General features: G+C 42.3%; 1 protein-coding gene across 4 annotated transcripts in view; it reads right to left on the bottom strand.

Moving 5' to 3' along the window:
- Positions 1-27,202, bottom strand: part of gabbr1b (gamma-aminobutyric acid (GABA) B receptor, 1b) — a 183,317-nt gene that overhangs the window by 21,695 nt on the left and 134,420 nt on the right. For all 4 annotated transcript variants that reach the window (XM_031871226.1, XM_031871227.1, XM_031871228.1 and 1 more), the window contains 4 exons: positions 25,620-25,865; positions 25,403-25,466; positions 14,596-14,673; positions 3,684-3,834 (listed from right to left, as the gene is read on the bottom strand). In XM_031871226.1, coding sequence (XP_031727086.1) covers positions 3,684-3,834; positions 14,596-14,673; positions 25,403-25,466; positions 25,620-25,865 — 539 coding nt within the window. The remainder of the gene's footprint in view (positions 1-3,683; positions 3,835-14,595; positions 14,674-25,402; positions 25,467-25,619; positions 25,866-27,202) is intronic.

Below are 27,202 nucleotides of genomic sequence, written 5' to 3'. Positions count from 1 at the left end.
AGACAAATACACAAACAATAGACCATACTGTAGTGAAAGGAATGGATAAGAATGGAGGTAGGATAAAGAATAAATAGATAGTTTATTGTTTTGAAATTATGGTCCTCAAAGCAACAATAGACATATTAGTTGTGTCTTACACAAGAATTTAAGTTTCAAGTGCTTAAATCGCTTACAATTTAACTGACACGGACTTTATTCTTCAACTTACACTTCAAATACTTTCAGGTCTTACACTTCAACAGACAATTTAATTATGCTTATGCTGCACACAATCAAAACGTCTCCAGCACCTCCACTTTAACTGAAATTTCAACTGCTTACATCAGTTATGTTTCAACTGAATTCCAATGGTTTCAGCAGTTTACACATTATCATTGTAACAGTTTTCATCCCTTACTCTTCAGCTGACATTTTACAAGCTTTCAGGAATTCATCTTTAACTGCTTTCAAAGTGTGTTCACTTCTGATGACACTTACCCTCCTTGACAAAGTTATGCAATATTATCTTTTTTTTTTTAAACCAAAGCTTTGAGACATATCCTACACCATTCCAGTGCACTTTTAAAATGACTTGAGACTAGCTTGAGATAGGGTCATCTATCACATTATTTCATCAAAGTTTCACCACTGATGTGTAAGAAAGCATCTGTAAGGGAAGGTATATGTATAAAGTCTGCACCACATTTACTATGCAGCAATAAATTGCCTTTTACATTAATACAAGCAGACATTATGTTCACTGTGAAAGACTAAACACTAGCAGGTTTCAGGTTTTCAGTAGACTGATGTTCATACATTAAATGAAAGGAATGGATAACAATGGCTGCCTGGGAGAAAGCTTAAACTATTTCATATAAGATATAGGATAAAACATATTTTGTTTTTGAATTTTGGTCCTCAAATCAACAAGAGAATCACTCAGTTATCTCGTACTGACATTTCATGTGCTTTCATGGGTCACCCTTCAAATGCTTTTACCACTCAAGCTGGAGATATGCCGTTAACGACAATTTTGTGTGTGAATGTTACTGCCTTGTGTATCCGGTGTCCATTTGGAGCTTTAGTTGTGTACGTAATCAGAAACATGTGTCGCATGTTTAAAAAGTACGTCTCCGACCTAACATGTCAAAGCTGACACTTTTATTCTTCAACTGACAGTTAAAATACGTTCACGTCTAAGGGGCTGATCACTCCAAACTCTAAACCATTGTTCCTATAGGACAGAACGCCTGGTGTGTGCTCCTCTCTTGTGCAGCACTTTGCATTTTTCTAGTGGTTTTAAGACAAATTAAAATATTCTCAACTTTTCAGTGCAAATCCACAGTCATACTGCTTGTCAATGTCACACTTAGCCCAGGCAGCCAATCAAATCGAGCAAGAGGCGGGCTTCACTACTTTACCACTTCCTTCCTAGTTTAATGCTGGTAGATGTGGTAGGGCTGGCTAGCCAGTTACCTGTTGGACTGTGAGAGAGCTAGGGAGTATGAGAGGGGGAAGAGGGAATTTATATTTCATGCCGTGATGGTGTCATGTAGAGAAACGGAGAGAAAGACCACATTTTTCCATTAACACAACTGATTGCATGGTTGTGCACATGGCCCCACTCCACAGGCGCACTGAGCTGTTTAGCTGACGTGCTTTGCCATGGTGTCTTTGAAGCGGCTGCGCCGGTAGTGACAGTTTGATAAGCTCCTTACACTCCAACTGATATCTCGACTGGTCAGTTCTTACGTACCAACTGACACTTGAACAGCTTACAGTTAACACTTAGAATCACCATTTCAGCTGAACTCTTTTAATCACTAACCCTTCGACTACTTTCAGTGGCTATGCATCAAGTGACATTCCAATTAGTTTCATATCTTTCTTTTCAACTGGCAGCTGACTACCCTAATTTTGGAGTATTAACATTGTTTTTCTGCTAGTGAAGACATTAGGTCCTCACTGTAGAAATGGTCTGTCACAGGCTTTCCCAGTGCACCAACAGGCACACAAAGCTCCTCAAAGTCATCCTCCTGCTGTCAGAGTCAGACTGTCAGTCCAGAATATTAGCCGTTTGTCAGAAATATAAACTGCAGTAAGTCTGGATTCAAATGTCTGCCTCACATATGCCTTTTTAGGATTTACCACAACTTGCAGACTGAGCGCTGTAAATACTAAATAGATTAAGTCACTCCCAAATTAAAGGTGTGGTTTTGTCCTTGGCAATGTAGGTCCTGTAAAGTAGTTTACAATAGGAAAACCAAGGCTCATAGATTACAGCATGCTGTTTAGACTATGACAAAACTAACTTGTGACATTGTCAGTTAGGCCCGGGACACATCAATACATTTTTACCGAACTCTACCTAAATTATATCCATTTTACACTATTCAATTGTCATCTAAGTGCAATTAAATAAGGAAAAGTTTTTAAAAAAAATTTAATAATTTGTGCAACTTCATTGAATTTTGACAATTTCATATTTTTGTTACATTACATTTTTGTGTATGTTAACACATTTAGTATTTTAGTACATATACCTGAATGCTTCTTAAAGTGTATAATGTGTTTTGTCAGACTTAGTCTTCTACATGGAGGGAGCACCTGTGATCTCTGGCCTGATGCTTGGAATGGATAGGTTGGGCTGGAGTCAGCTGCCCTACAAGGGGAAGCCAGCATGACCCATCAGGGGTTCCACCTTGGCTAGCCTAGAAGTCCTCACTACACGAGGTATGATGCAATTCATGCACAGGTCCTTAAAAGGCCTTCCCTCAGATGCTCGAGGCCAATACAAGAGGGGCAAAGATTGTGGCCGTGTTCTTGCCGCAGTCTTTGGAGGGTGAATCATCCGCAACTCCAACCGGTGTGATCACCGGGCACGGTAAATGCTCCGCTATGTTCACCAGCTAGTCTGTAACGTTATTTCAATCAGGAAAGACAAGTGTGATTAAGAAAATATACTAGTTTATTATTAACAGATGATATGTGATGATAAAGTCTTCAGCGGCTTTGGTGCTTGGACTCTACAGGGAGATTTGTAATGGAGGGGCATCTGCCCTGAGCAGCAGCAAGATGAATCCCCCCATGGAGTCCAGACACTGGTGGTGGCTGATGAGATGAAGACTGGGTGGAGATGGAGAGGTGCGTAACAGCAGCATGAACGTACTGAAGGTAGAGAGACAATCATATTTAAAAGAGACAGCAGCAAGATGATCGGCTAACCATGTCATTGTGCTATTGGATAGAAGAGACTAGCTGATCTAAACAGCTGATATCATGATTGACAGCCTCGAACAATGACTGCAAGGAAATAATGAGTGAGGCAGATGTATGAGAAATAAACTATGGGCTTAGGGGGTGCAAGAGTATAGTTTTCCTGACTGAACTTACGCTAGTGCTTCATGTCTCTGCTGTTTGCTGCTAAAAAGGTAGTGTATGCTGGGTTTTTTTTTTATTACTGAAAACAGCCTGTTGCAGCTTGAAACAAGGAAGATGAGAGCAGAGTTTGTGGGCCATAAAACCAAAACCGAGCTAAAAGATGCTAAAACGCAACCCGAGAAGAACTGCAGTGCTGGTAGTAATTCTGGAGGGTTTGCCCTTTCACATATATGAAATAGGTATTTGAGCCATTGTTCAAATAAAAATATTGAAAATGCAACTTTAAATGAACTTGATCGATGTCTGGTGAACTTTTGTACCTGACATTGCTGTTGTAGATGTTGAAGGTGAGGCAGACAATTCCCAGCAGGATTCCCAACCCAGCAAAGACAGAGACGGACACAAATATCTTCTGGGACAGGTAGCGAAACTCCTCAATGACCACTGTCTGGTCTGCAGGGGGTCCTGAGCCTAGGAAACACAAAGCTGATGATGAGAAGGATGAAGAGACTGTAGGGAAGAGACAAGATGAGTGACGGAGGTTATAAAAAAAAAAAAATAGAGCAGAAAAGTGAAATACATTCCCAGTGTTGGCTCTGACTACTGGTCTAACTACCAGTGCAGTGTCCAGCCATACCTCAGCCTCCCAGGTCCCACTGATGTTTGTAGTGAACCACACACGGTCACTTAGTGCATTTCTCCATTACCAAGGTTAATTTAGTGTTCAGAACAGCACAAACGGGTACACATTTCATGGGTGTAAAAAAAAAACACTTTCACTTCTCAGTTCATTGACCTCTACTTTGCATTATTCATGAGCCATTTCCTGATTTTACAAAGAAACATTGGAATAATGAAGTATGTTCACTGATGCACAAGGCTCCATCAAATGAGGCTGTACAAACCTGAGAAATGTATGCTCATACTTACAGTTGTGTAAAATAAAATGATCAGCTGTGAAATAAATCTCAAGGTTGTTTTACCTGAAATAATCTATTCAAACACATGATCTGAAACTTGCTGATTTCAACATAACTGCATGAAAGATACAAGGCAACGTTTTGTACAAGCAATGATGATAATGAAGTGTTGCTTTCAGCAGAGTGGGACCTGATGAACAGGGAGTTGTAATGAGTCTTCATGGTGGACAAATTACAGCAAATAAAATGCAACAAAAATAACAAATCATTCCACAAGCAAAGACATTTACATACAATGAGTCTAAACTCAAACTTGTACAGAGGATAGAAGCAAACACCAAACAAGAGAGTGAGTGAGCTACACGATACATCTTATTGCAATCGGTCAGTCCAGTCTAGAGGGTGGTAAGGCACCTGAAGCTCTTTGATAAACGCAGAAAACATCAGAAGAACAACTTGTACCATTTACCAGTTTACTTAGAACAGCAGTTTAGCTAGCCAATAACCACCATGAACAAAAATAAACACATCTGTTGTGCCTGAAATCACTCCCTCGCTTACTCATTCATACTACGACACATGTCAATTTTCTCTCGTTACAGTCAAAATAAACTTCCGTCTTCACAGGAAACAGTTTAGGCAACAAAACTACTTAGTTAGGTTTAGGAAAAGATTGTTGTTTGGGTTAAATAAATACAGAAGTGCCGTTACTGAAGTATGCAAGTTACGTGAAAAATAAACATTACATGATCGGTCTGGACATGTGCAGGGTGTTTTTAAAGTATATTGAATTTTGGGCGCCTTTTGTTGCTTAGCTGTGCAATGTTGACTACAGGTCCGCAAAGACGTTATCAAGACAAGAATGGACATCTCTTACCCGCTCCTCATGGCTGCCACATCCTGCCAGTGCAACAGCAAGTCTGATCCACTCAAGATCTTCAAGTGAGTTCAATACATTGCAATATTGCAAAGGGTGCATTGGATAGTGTATGCAATGAGAAGAGTACATGGGAAAGTAGCCGTGGACCAGATGTTTCTGCCAGAGAAGTAACTCTCAGACTTCATTTTTAGTGAAAAGACCTGGTCGTTCGAAACTGAGCAATTATATAATAAAACAACTTATTAGGTAGGCTGGAACCCATATGCACACTGGAAAGGTGACAAGCCTGTAGCGGAGCTGGTCAGGGTGTTATGAGCGTACTCCACCCACATCAGCTGGCGGGACCAGGAGGCATGATTCCGGGAGACCAAGCAGCGGAGGGCCGTTTCCATCTCCTGGTTCTTCCTCTCCGTCTGACCTTTGGATTGGGGGTGAAACCCAGAGGACAGACTGACGGTGGCCCCCAGCAGAGCGCATAATTCCCTCCAGAAGATGGTGAACTGAGGACCTCGGTCGGAGACTGCGTTGACTGGAATCCCATGCAGGCGGAAGACGTGCAGGGAGAGGAGTTCTGCCGTCTCTTTAGCAGACGGGAGCTTTGGCAGAGGAATAAAATGGGCCAGCGTACTAAATTTGTCGACCACAGTCAGGATGGCGGTGTGGCCCTCAGATGGTGGTAGCCCAGTCATAAAGTCCAGGGAGATGTGGGACCACGGACGATGAGGCACTGGGAGAGGCTGCAGGAGCCTCTCACCAGGGTCCCACCAGGGTCTCGTGTCGCCTCTTCGATCGACCCGAACCGGGCCTGTGATGCGGTGTTGTATGCTGGGTCCATGTTTTCGGCAGATCATACTTTAACTGGTGTGGTAAGGACCCAGAAGCAGTACGACAGACACACTGAATAGTTGGAATCACAGCTTTAACAGGTAACAGTCTTGGATATGCGCAGGTGTAGAATCCCACACGGTGGAATGCCAAGCCGTCAAGGGAGAAGGCAGACAGAACTCCGAGGAAACAGAGGCAGAATCTCGTGGTCGGGGACAGAAGGCTGAGTTGTTTACCGGGGCAGAGGCAAGGCGGAGACGTCCAAACAGGCAGGGTCGGCAACGGGAAACCAGTCGGAGGGTAAACACTGGAAGGTCTGGCATAAATGCGAGGAACGATCTGGCAGTGAGTGTGTGTGAGGCTGGGGTCTAAATAGTAGGTGCAGCAGAGTGAGCAGGTGAGAGTGATGAGCTGATGAGGTGGGTGTGACTAGCAGGTGCACTGAATGAGCTGATTAGGTGAGTGAGAGATAGAGTGACAGGATAGAAGTGGCAGAGCTGTGACATTGCCACTATCATTTAAAACTGTATGCACTGTAAGTACTTTTAAAACAAATGAATATCTTGCTCTCTGTCAGTTAGTTTTCCTCTTCAGCTACCTATATATTAATCCATCTTCAGAAACTGTGATCACACCCTATATCATTAGTCTATATAAAACTGCAGCAGAGATTGGATCAACAATGTAATTGTATTGTATTTCTGTTTTGTTTATGTTTAAAATGGTTATACCCAACGAAATGTGTCTCCTGCCTTGCTGACAAACATACTCTATAAAACCACAGGTTCTCGTAACTGGTGGTGCAGTTTACACTAGGGACATCCCAATCAAGTTTTTTGGGGCCCAGTCCTTTAACATTGAATGTCTGCCAATTATGAGTCTGATCCAATACCTACCGTTACCTAAATGTTGATGAATTATACATCTTACACATTTACATAATAGTTGTAGCTGCTGAATTTCATTTGACCCCAAAACTGATGGTCCTGGTTCAAAGCTATGTAGTTGATCAGCTTAAATTATTGAAATGATGGTAATGATAAAGGGACTTGTACTTGTACAGTGCTTTTCTAGTCTTCCCACCACTCAAAATGCTTTAACACTACATGTCATTTAGCCACTCACACCTATTCATACACCGGAGGCACAGACTTCTGGGGCAATTTGGATTTAAGTGTCTTGCAAGTGTAAATAAAAGTTTCATTTGGAGAATGTTTAAGGTTTAAGATCCAAGAGTGGGTGCATTTCGGTTGCCTCTCACCGGCTCTCAACGTGACAATTGCGAGACAACGGCTCATATCTAACAGCGCTTACAGTGCAAACTACAGCGAAAGTGTTGACAGAACTAACAGTGTTAGCCTGAGGGGGACAGGAAGGTGGGTGCTACGTTTCCGCACAACGCTGTTGGTCGGGATGGCATTATTAGGTATTATGAGCTAACCAGTGGGGCAAGTTCACATGCACTCACATGTCTGCTTCACAGAATAAGAGTGATAAGGACATGTTAGTGTAGAAGTAACTATTGCTTCGTGTTGTGCTCTGTTTGTTTACTCTCTCTCTTTCTCTGTGGATTACTGTCTCTGTGTGGATTATAATTATTACAGTTTACCATCAACCCCTGTATATTTTATGATCCTTACAAACAAACTGTTATATTTGGCATGGTTATATATTACACTCGTTGTACTCTTTCCTACTTTGCAACTGCTGGGATCCCTCGGGATAATTCAAGTTCTATGTTAACTTATTTTCCCCCAGAAATACTCTGGTTCCTCTCCTAAACTGGAAAAGGAATGTAATGAGATTTAGCTTCCATTAAATTTGCATTTCATTTAGCCTATGCACTAAATGTGGGAGTAAGAGTGTGCATCTGTCAGTGTTGACAACTTAGCTGTGCTTTTAGAGCTTCTGAAGCTTGAGCAGTGACAGAGGAGCCCCAGGCAATGCATTGTAACATCTGTGAGCCTTGGCTTATTTGAATGAGATGTTAATAGCAGCCATGTTGTCATAGAGTCTTAAGGTCAGAATAGTAACAAGAGCTTTTTTTGCCTCACAAATGTGTTGCTATGGAGGCTGCCGGTTCGTATGCAGTTGAGAATGTGTCACACTTCAGAGTCTGATGCAGATGATTACTTTGAGAATCTTACTTCAAAAGCTTGGTGTTTGTTATTCATAAGGCAGCTATTTTTGATTTATGTCATATTCAGAGAACACAACCTTAAAACTACTGTGAGGAAAAGAGATATTTTTTTTAATCAAAAAGTGGATACAAATGATCTTTCATCATCATCAAGCTGAGCATATCTGGAGAGGCCGACTGTTGTGTAGAGTAAACGCCTATATCTGTAGTCAGGGGGATGTAAAGTGATTGAACTCAACTTAAATAACAGAATTTAAATTGCATTAAATCCACCTCGGCACCTCCCTTTGAAAATAAAAGAAATACGTTCTGGAGGTTGCTAGTTCTTGACTCGTAAACAGTCATTGCAATACATCATGCTACATAATCAAGTTCTATATAAATGAGAATATTATCAAACTATTGACAGAAAACACAACTAATAACTAATTGTCTTTACGCTATGTATAGCCTATGATGGAGATACAGTCATCAACATCAGATAAGGAAGCACAGAGATTGGATAAAAAGCAGCGGACATTTAGACAATCACTGCCCACGACATCCTCCAACCAGCCAGACCAAGTGCCACTGAGCCGGGATAAGAGCTGGGCTGTTCCGCTACCCAGCCTGCTCCTGGCTGATGGGGGTCGCAGGAAGGTAGAATGGATAGGACTTGGGCTGGCCCAGCAACAGTAGATCTGTGACCACACCAACAGAGCGCAGGACTCCAGTGGGATGAGGGGAGGGGGGCTCTATGTTTGCATTAGTGATGCTTGATGCTAAAACATAGTCAAAGTTGATGGACAATGTGTTCCTGATGTTGAATGATTAATGTTAAGATAAACTGCTTTTCCTCATTCCTCCTAATGCAAATTCTAACAATCCACTACAGGAATACTCTACTATTTTAGTTTTTTCTAAAGGTCTTAATAATCTAAAGCATCAACCTCCAATCACAGTAAAATGTAAGGTCTCAACTAACGGTTCTGATGGCCAGGAGAGGAGGGGGCAACCGATTCTCATGCCACTCCCTGGAGCTCTTGGGCATTCTCGGATCAGATCGGTCCCACAAGGTGACTCTGCTTTAGCCGATCTGTTTTTCTCTCTTTCAGCGGACAGGAAGGAAGTAACCTTTTCGCTCACCCCCACTTGGCTGGGTGTGATGGAGAAGTGGTGGCAGTGTTTGCCAGATGCTGCTGAATTCAGAGTTTGTTTCTTTCAAAGTTGGCTGGATGCAGGCCTTCGGCACATTCTGTAGGTTTGGGGACTTAGCTGATCTCTGGGTCAAGGAGCCAGCAGGAAATTGGGCAACGAGGAAACAAGAAAGTCCAACTGAAGAGATCTTTGGGCTTCTACTTGTTTTACAGCCTTCTGTCAAGGGGGTGCAGTGTTCAATGTAAGTTGTGCAAAACTGTTTTGCTAAATAGACACAAAATGTAAATTAGTGAACATTCAATTTGGCATTAAATAATTAGTTTATTTATTCCGTTTTTCTCTCTGTCCAAGAAGTGAGTCTTTCAATCTTGAACATCTTTTTGGGTGAGATGTTGACCTTTAAAAGGGTCAGTGCTGAGTCTGTGCCATGCGGTGCAAGACCCGTTCTGTTGGAAATTGACCACTTGTCCCTTAACCCTCCATTAGTGTCTCCCTTGAGTCCTACAGGGCTTGTTCTTTGACCCATTGGCCATGTGACAGAAGGTTAATTCAATTTTCTGTGGGAGGTGTAAAGTTGGATTCACCACATTCGCTACATTTGTTTGAGTGAGCTGGTACATTAAAGGACAATTTTACGAGTCTGTTAAAAACAATAGCCAAATGCCCAAGTGTACATTAAATCAGATTCTTGCTGTAGTCATTGTTATCCACAAAGAGATCCCTTCCGAAAGTGTTTGACCATCCAACTAGGATACAAAGCTGAACGAGTTTAATGATTGGAGTCAGATCCAAGGATTTAGTTTTACATCAAGGTGACCTCACTGACCTCAAAGTCATGGGGTCACTAGAAACATTTAAAATCATTCATGTCATGGAAACCTGGCAAGAAGTTGTCAAGGTAGGCCTATCTTTCTCTGGAAAAGGGTATGTACTGATGTACTATTAGAGGGCAATGACTCGCTTCCTGCTAACTTTAAAAACATCAAACTTGATAGGAAAAGAAAAATGTCACCAGTGAGCATAACTAGTTGAACTTTTCAGTAGGCTGAGGCTTGTGTAAATTGTCGAAATAATTCATTTTTTATCAAGACATTGAAATGGCTGTGCTAGCAGCAGGTATGGCAATGTTGGTATATCAGTTGTTAGATAATAGATCTCTTAGATCCCCTGAGTTCCTCCAGTACATTTGACATGTTGGGTTTCAGTGAAATGTCTTGTCAAATATAAAACACATTCCTTCTCCCTTCAAGATGACGTTTCATTAGGTACCACCATTAAGTCAAAGTTTCAATTTGTCCAACAAGCGTGGTGAACATGGTTAACATCAGTATGTTAGCATTGCCTTTGTGAGCAGGTTAGCATGCTGTGCTCAAGTACAGGCTCACAGAGCCATTAGCATGGCTTTAGACTCTTAGTCCTGTAATGTTTGAGGGAAACCATCATAACATTTGCAGTATGTTAACAAAAGTGTATGCCATATTCCCCTGATGCACATTTTTTAAGTATCACATGACTTGCCTGTTTCCTTCTGCATGGTCTATGAAATGTGTCTCACCATGTTAACTACAGTAATACCTCATCATTCAAGTAAAGACTTCTGCAGTAAAAAAAGTAAGGATCCAGAATCATAACTCATAAAAAGGATGGACCGTGCTTGTGAGTGGGTGTGTTTGTTGAAGGCAGATAGAGATTATGTGTGCGTGTGTGTGTGTGCGCGTGTGTGTGCGAGTGTGTGTGTGTGTGTGTGCGCGTGTGTAAGTGAGAGTCCTTTGGGAAAATGTGTTGTCCAACACTAATATCTCCCCTTGCCCTTGATGATGGAATCGGGACATTGTGTTACCATGGCGACTGGCCCCATAATGGTTACCAAGGCAATGTGAGAAAGGCAGCGATGCAGCAGTGGTTGTCAAGGAGACCAAAGGGATGAGGGAGGACAGGAGATTGTCGACAAATACTGGAAAGTAAGAGAGGGAGTGAAGAGATGAGAGGGGTTAGAAAGATACGATGAGATGAGTAGATGAAGGAGGGATTACAGAATAATGGTTGGAAAGAAAGGGGAGAAGAAAAAAACAAGGTAAGAGGGAAGAAGAGATGGGGATTGTGAGCAGAGAACCAGACCCTGAGCTGTGAAACATCAACATGTAGCAACCACTCTACCACAGAGCCCTGGTAACCTTGAGGAGGCCTAATGTTGTCATGTCACCGTCCTGGCTATTTTTAGTGTTGACTGCCAGGAAGGACGCCGCATACTGGCAGGGAGGGAGGAGGACATCTTGGCAAGTGCCTTGGGGTGACTGGCTGCCACGCACATGACTTCAAACTGGCTTCTTGCACCGTATTACTCAGCTTGTCCACTGTCCAAGAGCATCTATCTGCTGACTTGCAAACACAGTCCAGATGGCCCAGACAGTCTCACTAAGGGCGACTTAACTGCAGGGTCAAACACCAAAAACAAGGGAGGTCCACACTTCCTCCGGCCTGCCCTCAAGTCTTGTCATATCAGAGCAAGAGGCTACTTGGATGACCTTGCCGTCTGTTGGTTTGATAACAAAAACTAGTTGCTGTCACACAGCCAGTGATGTATCAGTGCTTACAGCCTTTCAGTGACAGTAGACAAGAGTTACGTCAATGACTACCAGGGGACGTTGCAGCTTGGCTTGTGTCTTCACAGCTGAGATGTCAACAAACACTTGAGAATCAGCAGCTTAGTTTTCAGAGGAGTGGTGGGTTTGTCATTTTAAATTGATTTATTTCAAAAAAAAATTGGGTGAAGCAATGTGACAAAAAAACAACATATAATAACATAAACATGGAAGATAGACGTAAAGACAGACATAAAGATAATAACATAAAGCAGTTACAATGACCTAGTTAATGAAATGGTAAGAGTTCAGGAGTATAGATTACAATTAGATTGGGTTATGTTGGGTATGTGTGTGTTTGTGTGTGTGTGTTTCTATAAGAGGCAAAAGTATATGTTTAAGTAGTCTGCGAGATGTGTGGTGGAAAGACAAAAGATGTAGTGGAATTGTTGCAGTAGTAATAAATATTAAAAATATCCTAATAATAATAAGCAGAAATAATAATAATAATAATAATAAGAACAATTTAATGACATTATATTGGCTTAGCTGTGGGTTTGTATTGGGAGTCATATTTTGATTTATTTCTAACCAGAAGTTGTTTGAGGGAGATATGGTTAGGGCCGTGTTCCAGCTAGCTAATGAGATTGTTAAAGAAGTACCAGAGGTTAGTACCAATCTGTAGAGTTTGGAAATTAATTTATCTTTCAGAGTCAGCAGCTGTTGAGTGGTGAGTTAGGATTCTTTTGTTTCCTAACATAGAGAACGCTCTTTGTCCACTGTTGTAAGCTGCTGAGAATACTTGATTATAATGATGAGATTTGAGGTCATATGATTCTGATTGTGATAAATGAGTATCTTGTACAACACAGATATCTGCCTTTAGTTTATTAAGATGGTTTAAGACTTTTGTCCTGTTAGTCTGAGTGCAAATGCAGCGCATATTCCAAGTTATTAGGTTGAGTGTCTGTGCTATGTTAGTCTGTTAAAAGTGTAAACTGTCTGTGATTGATGTGTGTGTGTGTGGGGGGGGGGGGGGGGAGTGAGAGAGAGAGAGAGAGAGAGATTGGATGCATACTTGTCATTTACAATACAGCAATATAACATAAAATATAATATAAAAAAAACAATCATCGATACATAACTGCACAGGAACAATACAAAGGTGAATTGGTGTGGGGACATGAGGTGAAGGAGTGAGTAAAAGACGAGAAAAGAAAGAGAGGAAAACGAGCAAGAAGGTGTATAAAAGGATATGGGATGGAGGTAAGATAGAGAGGATATGAGAAGATTGGAGTGTGTGTGATATTCTGAGCATATGTGTGCATGTAAGTGAGTGTTCATGTATGCATTGAGTGGAGCAGCTGCGCACACTGACATAGAGGAGAGAACAAGAGGAGAGAGAGTCATTCAAAATAAGGAAAAAGAAACTGAAACAAAAGACAGAGAAGCACTGAGAGGTAATATTGATCGTAATGATGTCTATGGTTTGTTTAGAAGAGCCATGGGGTTATCTTTGTGTTGGCTGTCAATATGAAGTCTGTCCACCACCATGTAAGCTTGTGTGTTATCAGGATCAGGTACTGTACTTTTGGGGCGTTCATTTATTTTGTGCGGAAATTGGTCGTTCAGACCGAAATTAGTTCCTTTTAGTTATGTAATTTCAATTTCAACAGGATTAGATCAGAAGAAATATGAAACTAAATCTCCTTCTAATAACAGAAACAATCCCAAACAAACTGCCTGCTTCTCTCTTCTACTGTGGTAAATTCTAAATAATTTTTCATTGATAGTATGTAAGTGGTATTTGTAATAAAGGACATTCAAAAGCACTGGTATGGTCATTCAAAATAGAAATGTAAAATGTAATATTGTTTACCAAATTACACTTCCACCATTCTTCCAGTCAGCAACCAACGTTTCACCTTGTCTAGTTCTAGAATAGTTGCCTCACACCCACCTCCCCCATCCTGAAACGATCAATGTAATTCTGACAGGAAATCCAATCAGCTCCGTCTGAGAAAGCACTCGCGACAGACAGTCGACAAACAAGCAAACTGAATAAACAACTGAAGGTCGATCCATATCTACCACCCCGTCCTGTCATTGACCATTGCATCACTCAGTTTTGTTTTCCATTTATCAGACTTGCAAAATCCTCCACAGTTTTCAGGGCATGACTCACTTTTAGATCTGCATCTTGTCAGTGTTCAGGGAGGCAGAACAGACATGGACACACAGAGCTCCCCTGTGTACTGATTAGGGAACACAATTTCATTCCTCAAAGTCAAGGTCATGGGACCCAATCCCATTACACCGCCACACAGATTGCTTTCTCCTGTTTTGTTTAGACTGTCAACTAGTATCTTCTATTTATTACATAGCTGTCATAGCTTTGAAGTGGTTCTCATCTTTAATTAGCAAATGGAGTGAAATTGTCGCTCCATAGCACATCGGCCCAAATGAAGCCCTTAACTGTGGCTCTATTTGCTGCTGCATCACTTAGCTGTTCTCACATGCTTAATAAAACCTGACTGATTTATCAATGAACATTTGCAGCCAACCTTGTATGTAAAGTGTGGAAGGGAGACAGAGAGGAGAGTGCAACAATGGTGGAAGGAAAGAGGAATTAGAGGAAGAGAGGGCGAAGCTGCAGGGTCAGAGAAAACAGGAGATTCGAAGGGAGGAGAGCAACAGACAGTGAGAAAGAGGAAAATAAAGGCGCTGAGGAAGATGAATGTCCCTCACCTATCCACTTGTCATTCCCATACCAGGACAGATTGCCTTTAGTGCTGTCGTAGTATCCAATCTTCTTATAGCTTCCTCCTGTGAGAGAGAGAGAGAGAGAGAGAGGGAGAGAGAGAGAGAGAGAGGCGGTCACTCTGGGCTCTAGTGTCCCCAACTTTAAATGTGTGCATAGCAGGTATATCAAACAGGCAAGTAGGTAAAGTTTAACATTTGAGAACATGGGCTTTTGTGTTAAAGGGCAGGGTTGGTAATCTTCCTCAAAATATTATTAATATTTTTGATGAAATTCTCATTTCATCCTGAGAGCAAACAATGATGAAATGCACTGGAAAAAAGAGCATTTGATCCAGCCCGTCCAATCCGTTCATTGTGCTCCACCTGAGCTCCACCTGAGCTAGATTGAGCAACCTTTGGAGCTAGTGCTGCTACTTTCATTGGAAAAGAGTTGGCGACACAGAGCTGGGTTTTTCGGTTAGATAATTAAATCTAGCATACTCTTGCTATTTTCTCAACAGCACCAACCCTGCCTTTAAATGGAAAAGGGTCAAGAGGAAAACAATATTTATCAAAGTTAATCATTGAAAAAGTATAATTTTGTTAGTGGTATTGAAACTCGGGTATCATGTCAGCAAACACTTCAAACTGACACAACGGCATGTGACATCATGCTGTCGGTAAAAATCACTCAACATTTGGTTTCACATGGGACACGAATGCTGGTCCCCTGAGTAAAAGTCATGTTTGTTTGACCCATCCACCACCACACCCTCCCGTCCTTAGATGACCTCTCCTAATACAATGCCCATTGCTTTGAGCATGTGATAATGACGCAGATGGGCTTTGATTGGAGTTTAAAGTCTGATGCATTTCATACAGACACTAAAGGGTGCCTTTTGTTCGGTATCATGACACTGGAGGCCTCTGACCAAGCAGTGTTTTATTGATGGGCTTTTAGTGAGACCAGGCTGCTTGTACAAAGAAGCAACTTCAAATTGTTCTCGCCCTTAATAGTATGCAGTTTTGGTTTACTTCAAATACAAATGTAATGCCCTGCGTCCTTGTTCTTCCGCTCTTTGAACCAATATACTTTATGGGACATTTCATTAATGGAATTCAGGCCAGAGGGATCCCTGCAAGCCTCTTTTCATAAAAAAAACTACCCGTGTGAGAAACTGGCCTGTCATCAGCTGTAGCACAATCCTGTGGTTTGCTGTAATTCCACTTTAATATCCCAGTGCAGTAGCACATGGACGCACAGCCCAGGGGCATCAAACCACCACCCACTGAACTCCTAATTGTCAAGTAGTCATTGGTCATAATTCCTACAGCCAACCAACCAACATGCTCTACAGCAAGGGCCGAGGCAGCTAAAGATACCGTAAGACTCTCCACAACTCTCAAAAAGCAGTAATCATCATCACAGGAGAAACTACCCTTGTGGTTCCTTGCTGACATAAAGAGCAGATATTGACCCTATTGCCAAGACATAACCTGCCAATATAACACTGTAACGCCTTTCACAACTAAACGTCGACAAAACCTACAATGTATTTATATTATCTTAGAACACTTTGTTAATTAATTTAGAGGATAAGGCTAGCACTATGCTACACTTTTAGCCACATGCAGCAGAACTCCAGGGATGGCAATGATCCACCACTGTCCAGAGCAAGATATATTAAACTATTGGATGGATTGCCATGCAATTTTGTACGGATGTTCATGGTCCCAAGATGAATCTTCTGACTTTTTTTTATCTTGTACCATTAAATTAGAGTGAAAAGTTTCCACTCTGATGTTATAGATTATGACATGAGTGTGCATGTATTTCATGTAGACACTGAAACCAGAGTTAGTATTTAAATACAGTTGTATGAATACTGGATGACAGATGTATTATCTAGGCATTAATACAGTTGAGACATATCTGGTGCAGGTCAGTGAGACAGAAACAGGGACACAACAACCTGACAGAGCTGTCAGACACAAATAATCCATTGGTGTGTTTGCGCTACTCTTTTTAGAGTTCAAACTGATTGATTAAGAGTTGCAACATTAACAACATTAACTGAATAGTCATTGTCTTAACTTTCTTATCTTTCTTGTTTCATGAAGAGCTGACAAGCTCACAGGAAAGATGCATTCTGCTTAATACATTTAAAGCATGGTTCCAAAACAAAATGATTGGTTGCCAAAATGGATAAATATTTGACTGCCAAAAATGAAACAGGACAGAACAGAAGTTTACATCTCATCTTAACACGCACACATTCGACAAAAATCACACTAACAGGGTGCCCACCACTGAGGAAGAGACCTGGATTCAACCAATCTCATATCGGACATTTGGTAAATGGTATATGGACTTGTACTTGTATAGAACTATCGAACATTCATGAAACATTCATATACTGCAGACACAGACTACGGGAGCAATTTAGGGTTACGCGTCTTGCCCAAGGACACATCGACATGTGTGCTCTGTAGTTACCATCTAACTAACTAAATTAAGGTGGGGACTAACTGCATAAGATTATAGACTGCATACCCTGTCAATGTATCCTCATACAGTTCACATAATATCACACAAAGACTTTTTTGTGTGTTTTCCAATGAAAGCCAGCAACACGTGTCAGTTACATGCTTACATGCATTTCGAAATAAACTTCCATCTTCAACATAGTTAGGTTCAGGCAATAAAACTACTTAGTTAGGATTAGGGTTTAAAATAACTAAGGAAGACGTCTAACGCCTTGCTTCCAAGAGCTCCCTCCTTTTAAGGAAGCACCGCCTGTTTCAACCCGGCCACCCAGTCGGGGTCAGTGGCAATGACGGAATATGATGTGTGTCATTCTTCTAAAGAGCACTTTCCTCTCAGCCAGTCTGCTTATGCTCCCACTGAGCATCACACACAGACACACGCTCCAAACACAAGACAGATGCCGCTACTCACACAATGCAGCCGGCACCCAACAGTCACTTCCTTACATTTTATCGAAATCCTCTTTTAAAATGTGCATTACTGACTATACAGAATTATCAACCAAATCCATTGGGCCAAGTTATTGGTGGCATCCTAACACAACTGGTGTCAACCGGTTCCAGCACCATGGCCAGCGGCAGAGAAGACTAAGTAGTGCTGTGTAGCACAGCCTGCTATCCATGATTACATAGATGTCAAGGCTAGTTTCAAGAGGCTAAACACTTCAGTTGCTCAGTCCCCGCATAGCTTTTGGGGAAGGAAGTTTTCCCACTTTGCTCCAGAAGATGAGAACAAGGTGTTATATTCCCCAGTACCTACATATAGTAAATGGTAAACGGATTTGTATTTGTATAGCACCTTTCTAGCCTTCTTTCCCCTCAAAGCGCTGTACACTACATCATTCACCCATTCACACACAATCACACACCGATGGCATCGCCGTTGGGAGCAATTTGGGGTTCAGTGTCTTGCCCAAGGACCCTTTGACATGCGTACTGGAGGAGCCAGGGATCGATCTTCTGATTGGAAGACTACCCGCCGTACCTCTGAGCCACAGTTCACTTTGGTACACCGTTATTACAAAAGATTACATCATAGCTCCAGAGTAATTACGCAGTAAATTGCGGGCAGTAATCTAAAGCTTTACCGAGTCGTCTTTCTTCGACCTGAATCATGCTACCTTTAACAGCACACACTACAACAAAGCAGCTGTCGCTGAGCAGTCACAGTTCTTGTGGTGTCCAGGTAAGCTCTTAGCCCTAAAATGTATTTCTATATTTTAGGCAGTGCACATTGGCTACAACATAATCTTCTATGTAGCTACAGGTCCTCCCTGCTCACATACAGCACATACTGCAGCACATGACAGAGAAGCATCTGCCTTTAGAGCAGGGGTCTCAAACTCATTTTCACTCTGGGCCACATCAGCATCACGGTCGCCCTCAAAGGGCCGGTTGTAAATGTAAGACGGTGTAAATGTATCTACTCCCTAACATATTGGTAAATAACTGTCTCTGCATTTGATTATTGTTTATTCAAGTGTAAAAATATTGTACATGCCGTTATATAAATGTAAAAATATATTTAAGCACATTTCTGTTATTATAACTTAAATCCTTTTAATTTAGGGATAAGAAACCCACATTACTCTATCAATGATCAAACTATTAAAGAAAATAGCGAAGACAAATATCAAACACAAGTTATTACAATAACTTTATTCATTGCTTAAAATCCTTTCAAGGGTGCGTTTGCACAATCCCACGTGAAGTATTTCATGTGTTGTAAAGCCACGTTTAAAGTCTTCAATGTACTCACAATCATAGTATCTCATCATTTTGACTTTCTATCTCAGAATTATGACTTTCTATCATATTCATGACTTTCTATCTCATAATTTCGACTATGGGGATATTTTTATTATCAAGTCTAACTTTAAATTTTTTATTTTTTATTTTTTTTGCTGGCGGATTCGCGGGCCACATAAAATGACGTGACGGGCCGGATTTGGCCCGCGGGCCGGGAGTTTGAGACCCCTGCTTTAGAGGATCACTTCCACTACTTCCTTGTCATTTCCAAAGCCTTACAACTACGTACTAGTACAACTGGGGACCTGAAGACTTTTGTAAAGTTTATGTTGTGAAGATGACAAGAGGCTTGAATGAGCACTTTATTTCCATGTCTATCTTTCCCCTTAGCTAAGGCTCGACCAAAGAACTGCCCAGGGTCAGCACAGTTCCAATTACCATCAAACAAAGTACAGTTCATCACTGATCCTCCCCTTGTGGGTTGAAGGAGGCCAGCACCAAAAAAAATATCAGCAAAACGAGCTCAATTTTTAATCGGCCCCAAAAATACACAGAAAGCCTCCAATAGTCACAGATCTCAGCGCTGTCACAGAGACATAAAGCACAGACAGACTGAATAGTAGAACAAAAGGCAGCCAGCCAACCAGAACCTCTCGCAGAACCTCTCGCAACCATCTGTATTCCATTCTATGAAAAACGTAGTCATGCAACTATCCAACAGGAAAAGTGATCGACTTGCAAGTTAATTCAGAGTAATAATGTCATTACTGAGTAAAAACTTCTCTAGAGTAATCATTACTCTAGAGAACATTTTTTAATCTATGACATTGCCTTTCATACTAAACCCCCAGATTAAGAATGTAACACTGCTACTACTGTTTCAGTCAATTAAAAATGAAAGCGTATGCTAGTTTATATGGCCAGTGCAACAGCCTTATTGCCAGACAAAACTGTAATATTGAACCATTCAATATAGGCATATTTCTTTGGGATAGTGGGCTGACTGTAGACATTAAAATGAGGGTTCTGTATGTAACCGTTGTTCTATGAATTCTTAACGCAGCAAGATGATTACCTAGGTCAGGGTTACCAAACTGTTTTTGACTGAGGACCAAAATCTCACAGGGATTCTCATGAACAGTTATGAAAGAACAGTCTCTTCTCAGATTCCTTAATGACACGTCTGCTATATCTTTTCTTATTGATACCATTCATACTTTTTAAGATTATCTTTTGCATTATCAGTTTACGTTTAATGCTGTTTTGGGCCCTTTTCTGAATTCATAATGTATGTAGAGGCGTGTGAATTTCTTGATTTTAAGATGCATCGCAATGTGGACATGAACAATTGTGCATCGTGGCAGTGACGGAACATAATCAGGACTAGTGTCAACTCAGCTCAGGGTGAGTCTCACCTGCGTTTTGCTTTTACTGTCTGTCACGCTTGTTTCTCTCCTCTTTTCTCCTCTCCTCTGATCTCTGTGTTTCTCTGTGTTTCACTCTGTGTGCACAGGCCTGAGAGATGGCACTCAGCAATCCGCTAACTTTTTGCTCTTGCTACCAATATTAGCTGCCTTCTTTTAACCATGTTCAGTTATATCAAAAGTGCATGCATGCTGAGATTCAACCATGGTGGTGTTCTGTCGGTAGTGACTGAAAACAAGTAAGAGGAGCTATGAGTAAGGAAAAGTAGCTAACTAACTAAAGTCTGCTAGCCGCTTGACTAATTCATGCATTGTGAGACTCTCAAGGGGGCGTGTCTGAAGAAGATGGCTCTTCATCTCCAGTCAGGTAGTGTGAGGAATTTCAGTATTAAAAGCATTGGTATATTAGTTGGTAGGATTAATAGCACCCCTAGTGGTGAATAAAAGTGTCACAATAATAAAATGTAAAAATATGTTAAGAGTCACAATATATTTACTTATGGAATGTATTATATGTTTACTGTCACGATCAGGCTTTGCCTTGTGTGTTCTGTGTATTTCTTTCTGTAGCTCCTCACTCTACCTGTCAGCCACTCCTTCAGTACCAGTCTAACTCCCTTCACCTGCCCCTGATCACTAATCAAGCACTCCTCCTCATCAGCACAACTCCCCTCACCTGTTCAAGCCACTTTATAAACCCCTGCCATTGTTTGTGTTCATGTCTACCCGCCCGTTTTTGCTCGTCCTGTTCCCGGTTTCCACGTCTGCCTGCCCTGTCTCGTTCCTGCTGGATTTTCCCCCTCGTCTCTTGTCTTGTGCTTGGATTCCCTGTTGTGTTGGTAACTATTCGTATTTGTGTTTAATAAATGCCTGCTTCACGCTGCTTCTGCCTAGTCTGCGTTTGAGTCCTCCATCATGCCCCGTGACAGAATGACCTGGCCCAGAATGGACTCAGCAGACCACGATTTGGAGTGCCGTCTCCCTGAGTGGTACGAGCAGTTTATGGGAACCCGCCTGGCCTTTGGAGGGCCTCGGAGTGTCCAGAAGGCAGACCGCGCCATGATGGACTGCCTGCTCAACCCTCGAAGGAGACAGAAGCAGAGGAAGGGTCAGACTCCCATCCTCGCTGGGCCGCAGCAATTCCCCGCTCCTGCTGGGTCGCAGCGATCCGCTGGGTCGCAGCGATCCCCCGCTCTCCAGCGATTGCTGGGTCATCAGTCCATCCCCCTGAGCCCCAGCCTCTGGAGACCTGTTCCCCGTCTGATCCCCAGCCTCTGGAGACCTGTTCCCCTCTTGATCCCCAGCCTCTGGAGACCTGTTCCCCTCTTGATCCCCAGCCTCTGGAGACCTGTTCCCCTCTTGATCCCCAGCCTCTGGAGCAGGGGTTCTTAACCTTTTTGACCTCGGGGCCCAACTTTTCAAGTACAAAGTGTCCCGGGGCCCATTCAAATATTAACACTATTAGTTTAACTAATTGATCTCACTCTTCGTTTGATTTGTATTCAACAACTATATTGTTACCTGTTCAACTCCACCCCTATTTTGGAGCAAACCCGCCTAAAATGACATACCCAAATTAAAATGGCTGTAGCTTCTGAACCACTCTGACTATATGCATCAAGTGTCAGAAAACCTGTGGGTCATACAGAAACAGAGCAGTGGGCCTTTGGAGAAGATTTTTGTCCGCATAAAATAAAAAAGTATCTTTCAGTATAAATAACTGCCTGTGGCTGTATCTGTACAGGTAAATGACAGTATAGGGCTGTAACTACACTATCGGTGAACAACTGCCTCAAATTTGAAGAAGATTGGACAAAGTATGACCATTCTACAGTGTTTCTTCCATGAAGAGATCCAGGCGGAGCTCTAAAAGGATATTTGGAGACCCAAATGGACACATGGTAACCAAATGATATTCTGACACACTAACGGTGTTTCTCCCTTTATATTTTGATATTATTTTCCTTTATTTTTAGCCATTGCAAAAATTATGTATATATGGTCGAAGACGTGGTGTGTGTGAGTAGCGGACTTACTGTGTGTAATGGCTACGACCGAGCGCACGATCGAGTATGCGGGTAACTCAGTTACGCAAAGGTTATACGTTGGTTGACGGCTTATAGAAGAGGAAGATAAGGTTTGTACTTTAAAACTACTAGCGTTTTCTGAAGCCACTAGCTCCATGGTAACATCCGCTAGCACATTGTTGGGTCTGTAATGTCTTTTTCCGTCAAAATGCTGCAAGATCCGACTTGCAGCGGTTATGGCGACTTTGGACAGTGTGTTTGGGCTCCTTTTGTGAAAAATCCATAAGAAATGAAAGAAAATCGATGATTTCTTTGCAAAGATGAGGACCATGTTTTAGGAAGCCGTAGGAACGGGAGGGGATCGAGGACGCCGGCGTCCTCGCGGAGTTGAACAGGCAAAACCCTTGTCAAATAAATGAGATGATACAATGTGATGATCACAAAAACATTTATTTATCATGTGTATGTAAACCTGCATACACAACAAGGAGCCCAACAGGCTTTCCCACGAGCGTTGGATGTTTCGTCGCTTTATTTTTGAAGGCTTCATTTGATAGCATTAGCCCACATTCCACACACTGAGCCCTCGGCTCTGCCTCGTTGCCTCCGTTCACGAAGCCGTACTTAAGAAAGTCAGGATTGTACTTGCGCACACATTTAGACTTTTGGGGGGGTATGGCACCACTGTCTTCATTTTTTCTTTTTAAAAACTTATCCATAACTTTCGCTACAGGCTAGTGGCTAGCTGAGTGTCTTCTTCTGCTTATTGGAGCTTGTTGAACAACTGACTGACGCATTACCACCACCAGGTGGTAGGAAGCTATATTGTAACTGAGCATCTCATGGATAACAGTAATATCTCTGGTGTCTTCAATTGATAACCTATGCGGTCCCGCGGCCCTCGCGGCCCACAGGTGCAAAACTGAAAGTTTTTTGCGGCCCTCTAGGTGGCCCACGATTGGGCCGCGGCCCCATGGTTAAGAATCACTGCTCTAGAGTTCAGTTCCCCTCTTGATCCCCAGTCTCTAGAGTTCCTGACCCCCAGTCTCTAGAGTTCCGTCCCCCTGAACCCCAGTCTCTAGAGTTCCGTCCTCCGGACCCCCAGTCTGGCAGTCCGGCCGTCCCTCCTCCGGACCCCCTCCACCCACCCGGTTGTGGACTCTGACTCTCGGCCTCGGAGGAGTTGCTCGTCCTGTTCCCGGTTTCCCCGTCTGCCTGCCCTCTCTTGTTCCTGCTGGATTTTCCCCCTCGTCTCTTGTCTTGTGCTTGGACTCCCTGTTGTGTTGTAACTATTCGTATTTGTGTTTTAATAAACGCCTGCTTCACGCTACTCTGCCTGGTCTGCGTTTGAGTCCTCCATCATGCCCCGTGACATTTACAATATGCTTACTTCTCGACGATATTATATGCTACCGTTTTTCAGTTAACTAGCCTGGGCTGGACTGAGTGAAGTGTGTGTGTATGTGATCTCTGCTCTCGAGAACATTACTATCGATAGAGTAATTCAGATTGCAACTGTTTAGCTTCGATCAAATTATTAAATACCGTTTTGAGTTTAAACCGGAACCAGCTAATTTTTGGTGTGACTTTGCTGTCGAAAGTGTGAAGGATTTCAGTATTAAATGCATTGTTAGTAGGATTAATAGCAGCCCTAGTGGTGAATAAGTGTCTCAATAATAAAATGTCCAAATATGTAAATATTCACAATATGTTTACTTATGGAATGTATTATATGCTTACTTATAGAGGATACTCTATGTTACAGTATATTTACTCATTGAATGTATTAAACCATAGAAGCATAGTCACTGTAGGTATTAGAACACTGTAAGAATAGTTTTGAGGGTCAGAAAGGGATCATTTTGAGCAAGGCTTTCACAGGCATGAAGGTGAAGGGATTGCCGTAAACAGGAGAAGGGGGTCGCCTGGACAACTGACCAGGGAGGAGGAATCCGAAGACGTTTTGCCACAGAATCGAATACTGTTCGAAGCAAGGCGGGAACAGAATTCGAATGGAGCCAATCACTGATTGACACGGAGATTCATTCAGACATTTTGGGACAATGTCGGCTGCTTTCTGGCCTTTGCAGGACAATAAGAGACAGTGTTTGAGAGAGTATTCTTCAGACCACATCCGTTCCGTTTTTCAGCACCTGGCCTGGGTCGGACCTGTGAATGGGATGCGTGTGTGTGGTCTCTGCTCTCGAGAACATTACTATTGATAGTGTAATCCAGATTGCAATTAGCTTCGATCAGTTCATTAAATATTGTTTTGATTTTAAACCGGATCCAGTTGCTTTTTTTTTTTCTTTTGGAGCGCCTGCGCTGTAAGAAGTAAACAAGGCAGAGCGCAGTCCTGTGGCCTTGCGGTTTCATCAGAAAGTCCAAGCCCCAACAAAAGTTAGCAGCAGCGAAAGCCCTGCAGCCTAGCCTTTCTCCTGAGTTTTCCAGCCCTGACACTAGCTTTGTGTGTATCCTTGGACGTCCGGCCGTCTGTTGTGAAAGCAACAGCGGGAGCTTCGGACATTTGATTCTGTTTGGGCTTTTGTTTTCTTTAACAAAGCGGGAATTATGGTCTGGAGAAATGGACTCCTGAATGAGTGGTGTCACGGGGCTCAGTAGCATTAAACATGCTAGTACAGCCGGACTTTTCCACTACAGAGTAGGGTCTCATATCCACGGCTACACATATAACAATCGCCGTGGCGATTGCTTTAACCCGGTTTGAATCGGTAGGGAACAGCTACCTAAACGCTGCGGGGAGAGTTTGTCTGTTACGTCGAGTGGGTTGCCATGTTGAGCGCATTATATTTCCCACAATTTAAGCTTCTGCATTTTCCAAATGCAATGGTATTATTCAAACGTATTGTTCGGTTCGTAATGCGTACCGAACCATAAGCCTCGGACCGAACGGTTCAATACGAATACATGTATTGTTACACCCCTAATGTATATACTAAATATGGATAGTTTGATGGAAAGCACAAGATCAATAGACATTGTATCTAATAAGCTGATTATAAAAAATTATTCAATTTTCAAGCAGGGACATCTGCTGTGTCATACCTTGTAGCTGTTCAATAAGAGTCCAGGCCATCCTAGACCCTTGAGCGTCAAAAACAACATGGCCCTGAAAGAAAAAGGCAGAATTTAAATGTTTTAACATCCCCTTCCATCAGAGTGCTGCCGCTACCCCCACCCTCTCTCTCTCATATTACTATCCAGCACTCTCAACCCTTTCTCACTTTCTGCAACTCCTCCCTCCTCTGGGTTTTGTACTTACTGAGACTCCTTCGAAGGAGCTGGTGTTCAGGGCTCGGTAGATCTCAAATGTGATATCTCGGTTGTTGTAGTTGAAATCTTCTAGCCGGTGACCCTTGGCCTTTAGGGGTCCCACGGTTTTGTTGAGGGCCAGGGCTAGAGCCCACACAGCATCGTAGGCCAGGGGGGCCTCCTGGAAACCGCCTGTCTCCTCTGGATTTTTACCCCCGAGTTTAGACATTAGCTGGGCTAGAAATTCCTGAGATGTCTGGAGAGGAGAGATCATGGCAAGAGATAGTGCTTGGTTACACATGGATGATGTTCAGGCCATTAAATCCTAACATCAGTTGGTGTGATTGTGTTGATTGCAGTTCTGAGTGATTAAAATGGTAATATCATTGAGGTGAACTTCTTTTTTTTTTTCGGAAACTGAGTACCTTCATGAATAACAAGCGCTATTCTGAAGTGGAGATTTTTTGCTTATTTTAATTTGACCCGTATTAGACATTTCTGACCTGGTGGCCCTATGGGCCTGAACAGTGCCTTACAAAACCCTTACAAATTGTCACTGCAAATATAGTTCATATGATTGTATTCTGTGTAATTATTCTATAATTAAAGGAAAACTGGATCTTATAACAGGTTTTGTAGCTCGACCCCTCAGTTCCATCAGTTATGATAAGATTATACCCATCAAAGTACTCTTTGCAATACATTTTCATTATGGGTTTATAAGTTGTGCCACCAAATTACCTTAATTACCACATATATGAGGTGTTAAACATTTGGCTTGACTCCCACACCGTTATGGAAGGGTTTGCAGTGATGTTGTGTAATGATGCGTAATGGCTGATTTATTTATGCACAATGTGCATCAGATGCTGTAGACTGACAATTTCTTTACTTTCCGTTGCATCCCTAAATAAAAATAGAAGCTCATCAATCTATTGACTGAAGCGTGTTAAGTATTTGGTAGGAGTGTAAAAGAGTGAGACAGCACCGACTGCACTGACACTCAATGTGCAGTGTGCTTCTGGGTGACAACCTTTATTTTGCATCTTAACTTTTTATATCTATTTATCATTTTAATTTCACAAGGGTTCTTTCGTTGGGAGCCACAGTCTACTGCTGTTGGGACATAATGGACTCTTTATTGGTTGGTCATTCCCAAACTGTGGCTACACGATAAGAGGCCACCTGTCTGTTTTTATCTCAACAAGCACACCAATTATGCAGCGGGAAATTTGTCTTTAGAGTTTTCGGCTGAATAAGAGACTGTGACAAAGAAACGCCTCCTCATTTATTGTCCAGTGCCATGGAGACTGTGGCTCAGTGGATCGGCGGTTCGACCCCCGGCTTCCAGTCGCATGTTGATGTGTCCTTACAAGAAACTTAACCCCAAAATTGCTCCTGTAGCTACGATGTGTGTATGTGTATGGAAGTTAGATAGATCCTGAAGGGTAGCCCGGTAGCCCGGTAGCCCCTGTAGCCTGGTAGCCCCTGTAGCCTGGTAGCCCCTGTCATCAGTGTATGAATGGGTGTGAATGATAACAAGTAGTGAAAGCGCTTTGAGTGGTCGGGAGACTAGAAAAGCGCTGTACAAGT

The sequence above is a fragment of the Anarrhichthys ocellatus genome, unplaced genomic scaffold (genome assembly GCF_004355925.1).
Source record: "Anarrhichthys ocellatus isolate YVR2014 unplaced genomic scaffold, GSC_Weel_1.0 scaffold57, whole genome shotgun sequence".
Taxonomy (NCBI): Eukaryota; Metazoa; Chordata; class Actinopteri; order Perciformes; family Anarhichadidae; genus Anarrhichthys; species Anarrhichthys ocellatus.
The sequence above is the reverse complement of the archived record's forward strand: the minus strand, read 5'-3'. Positions and strand labels throughout refer to the sequence as shown.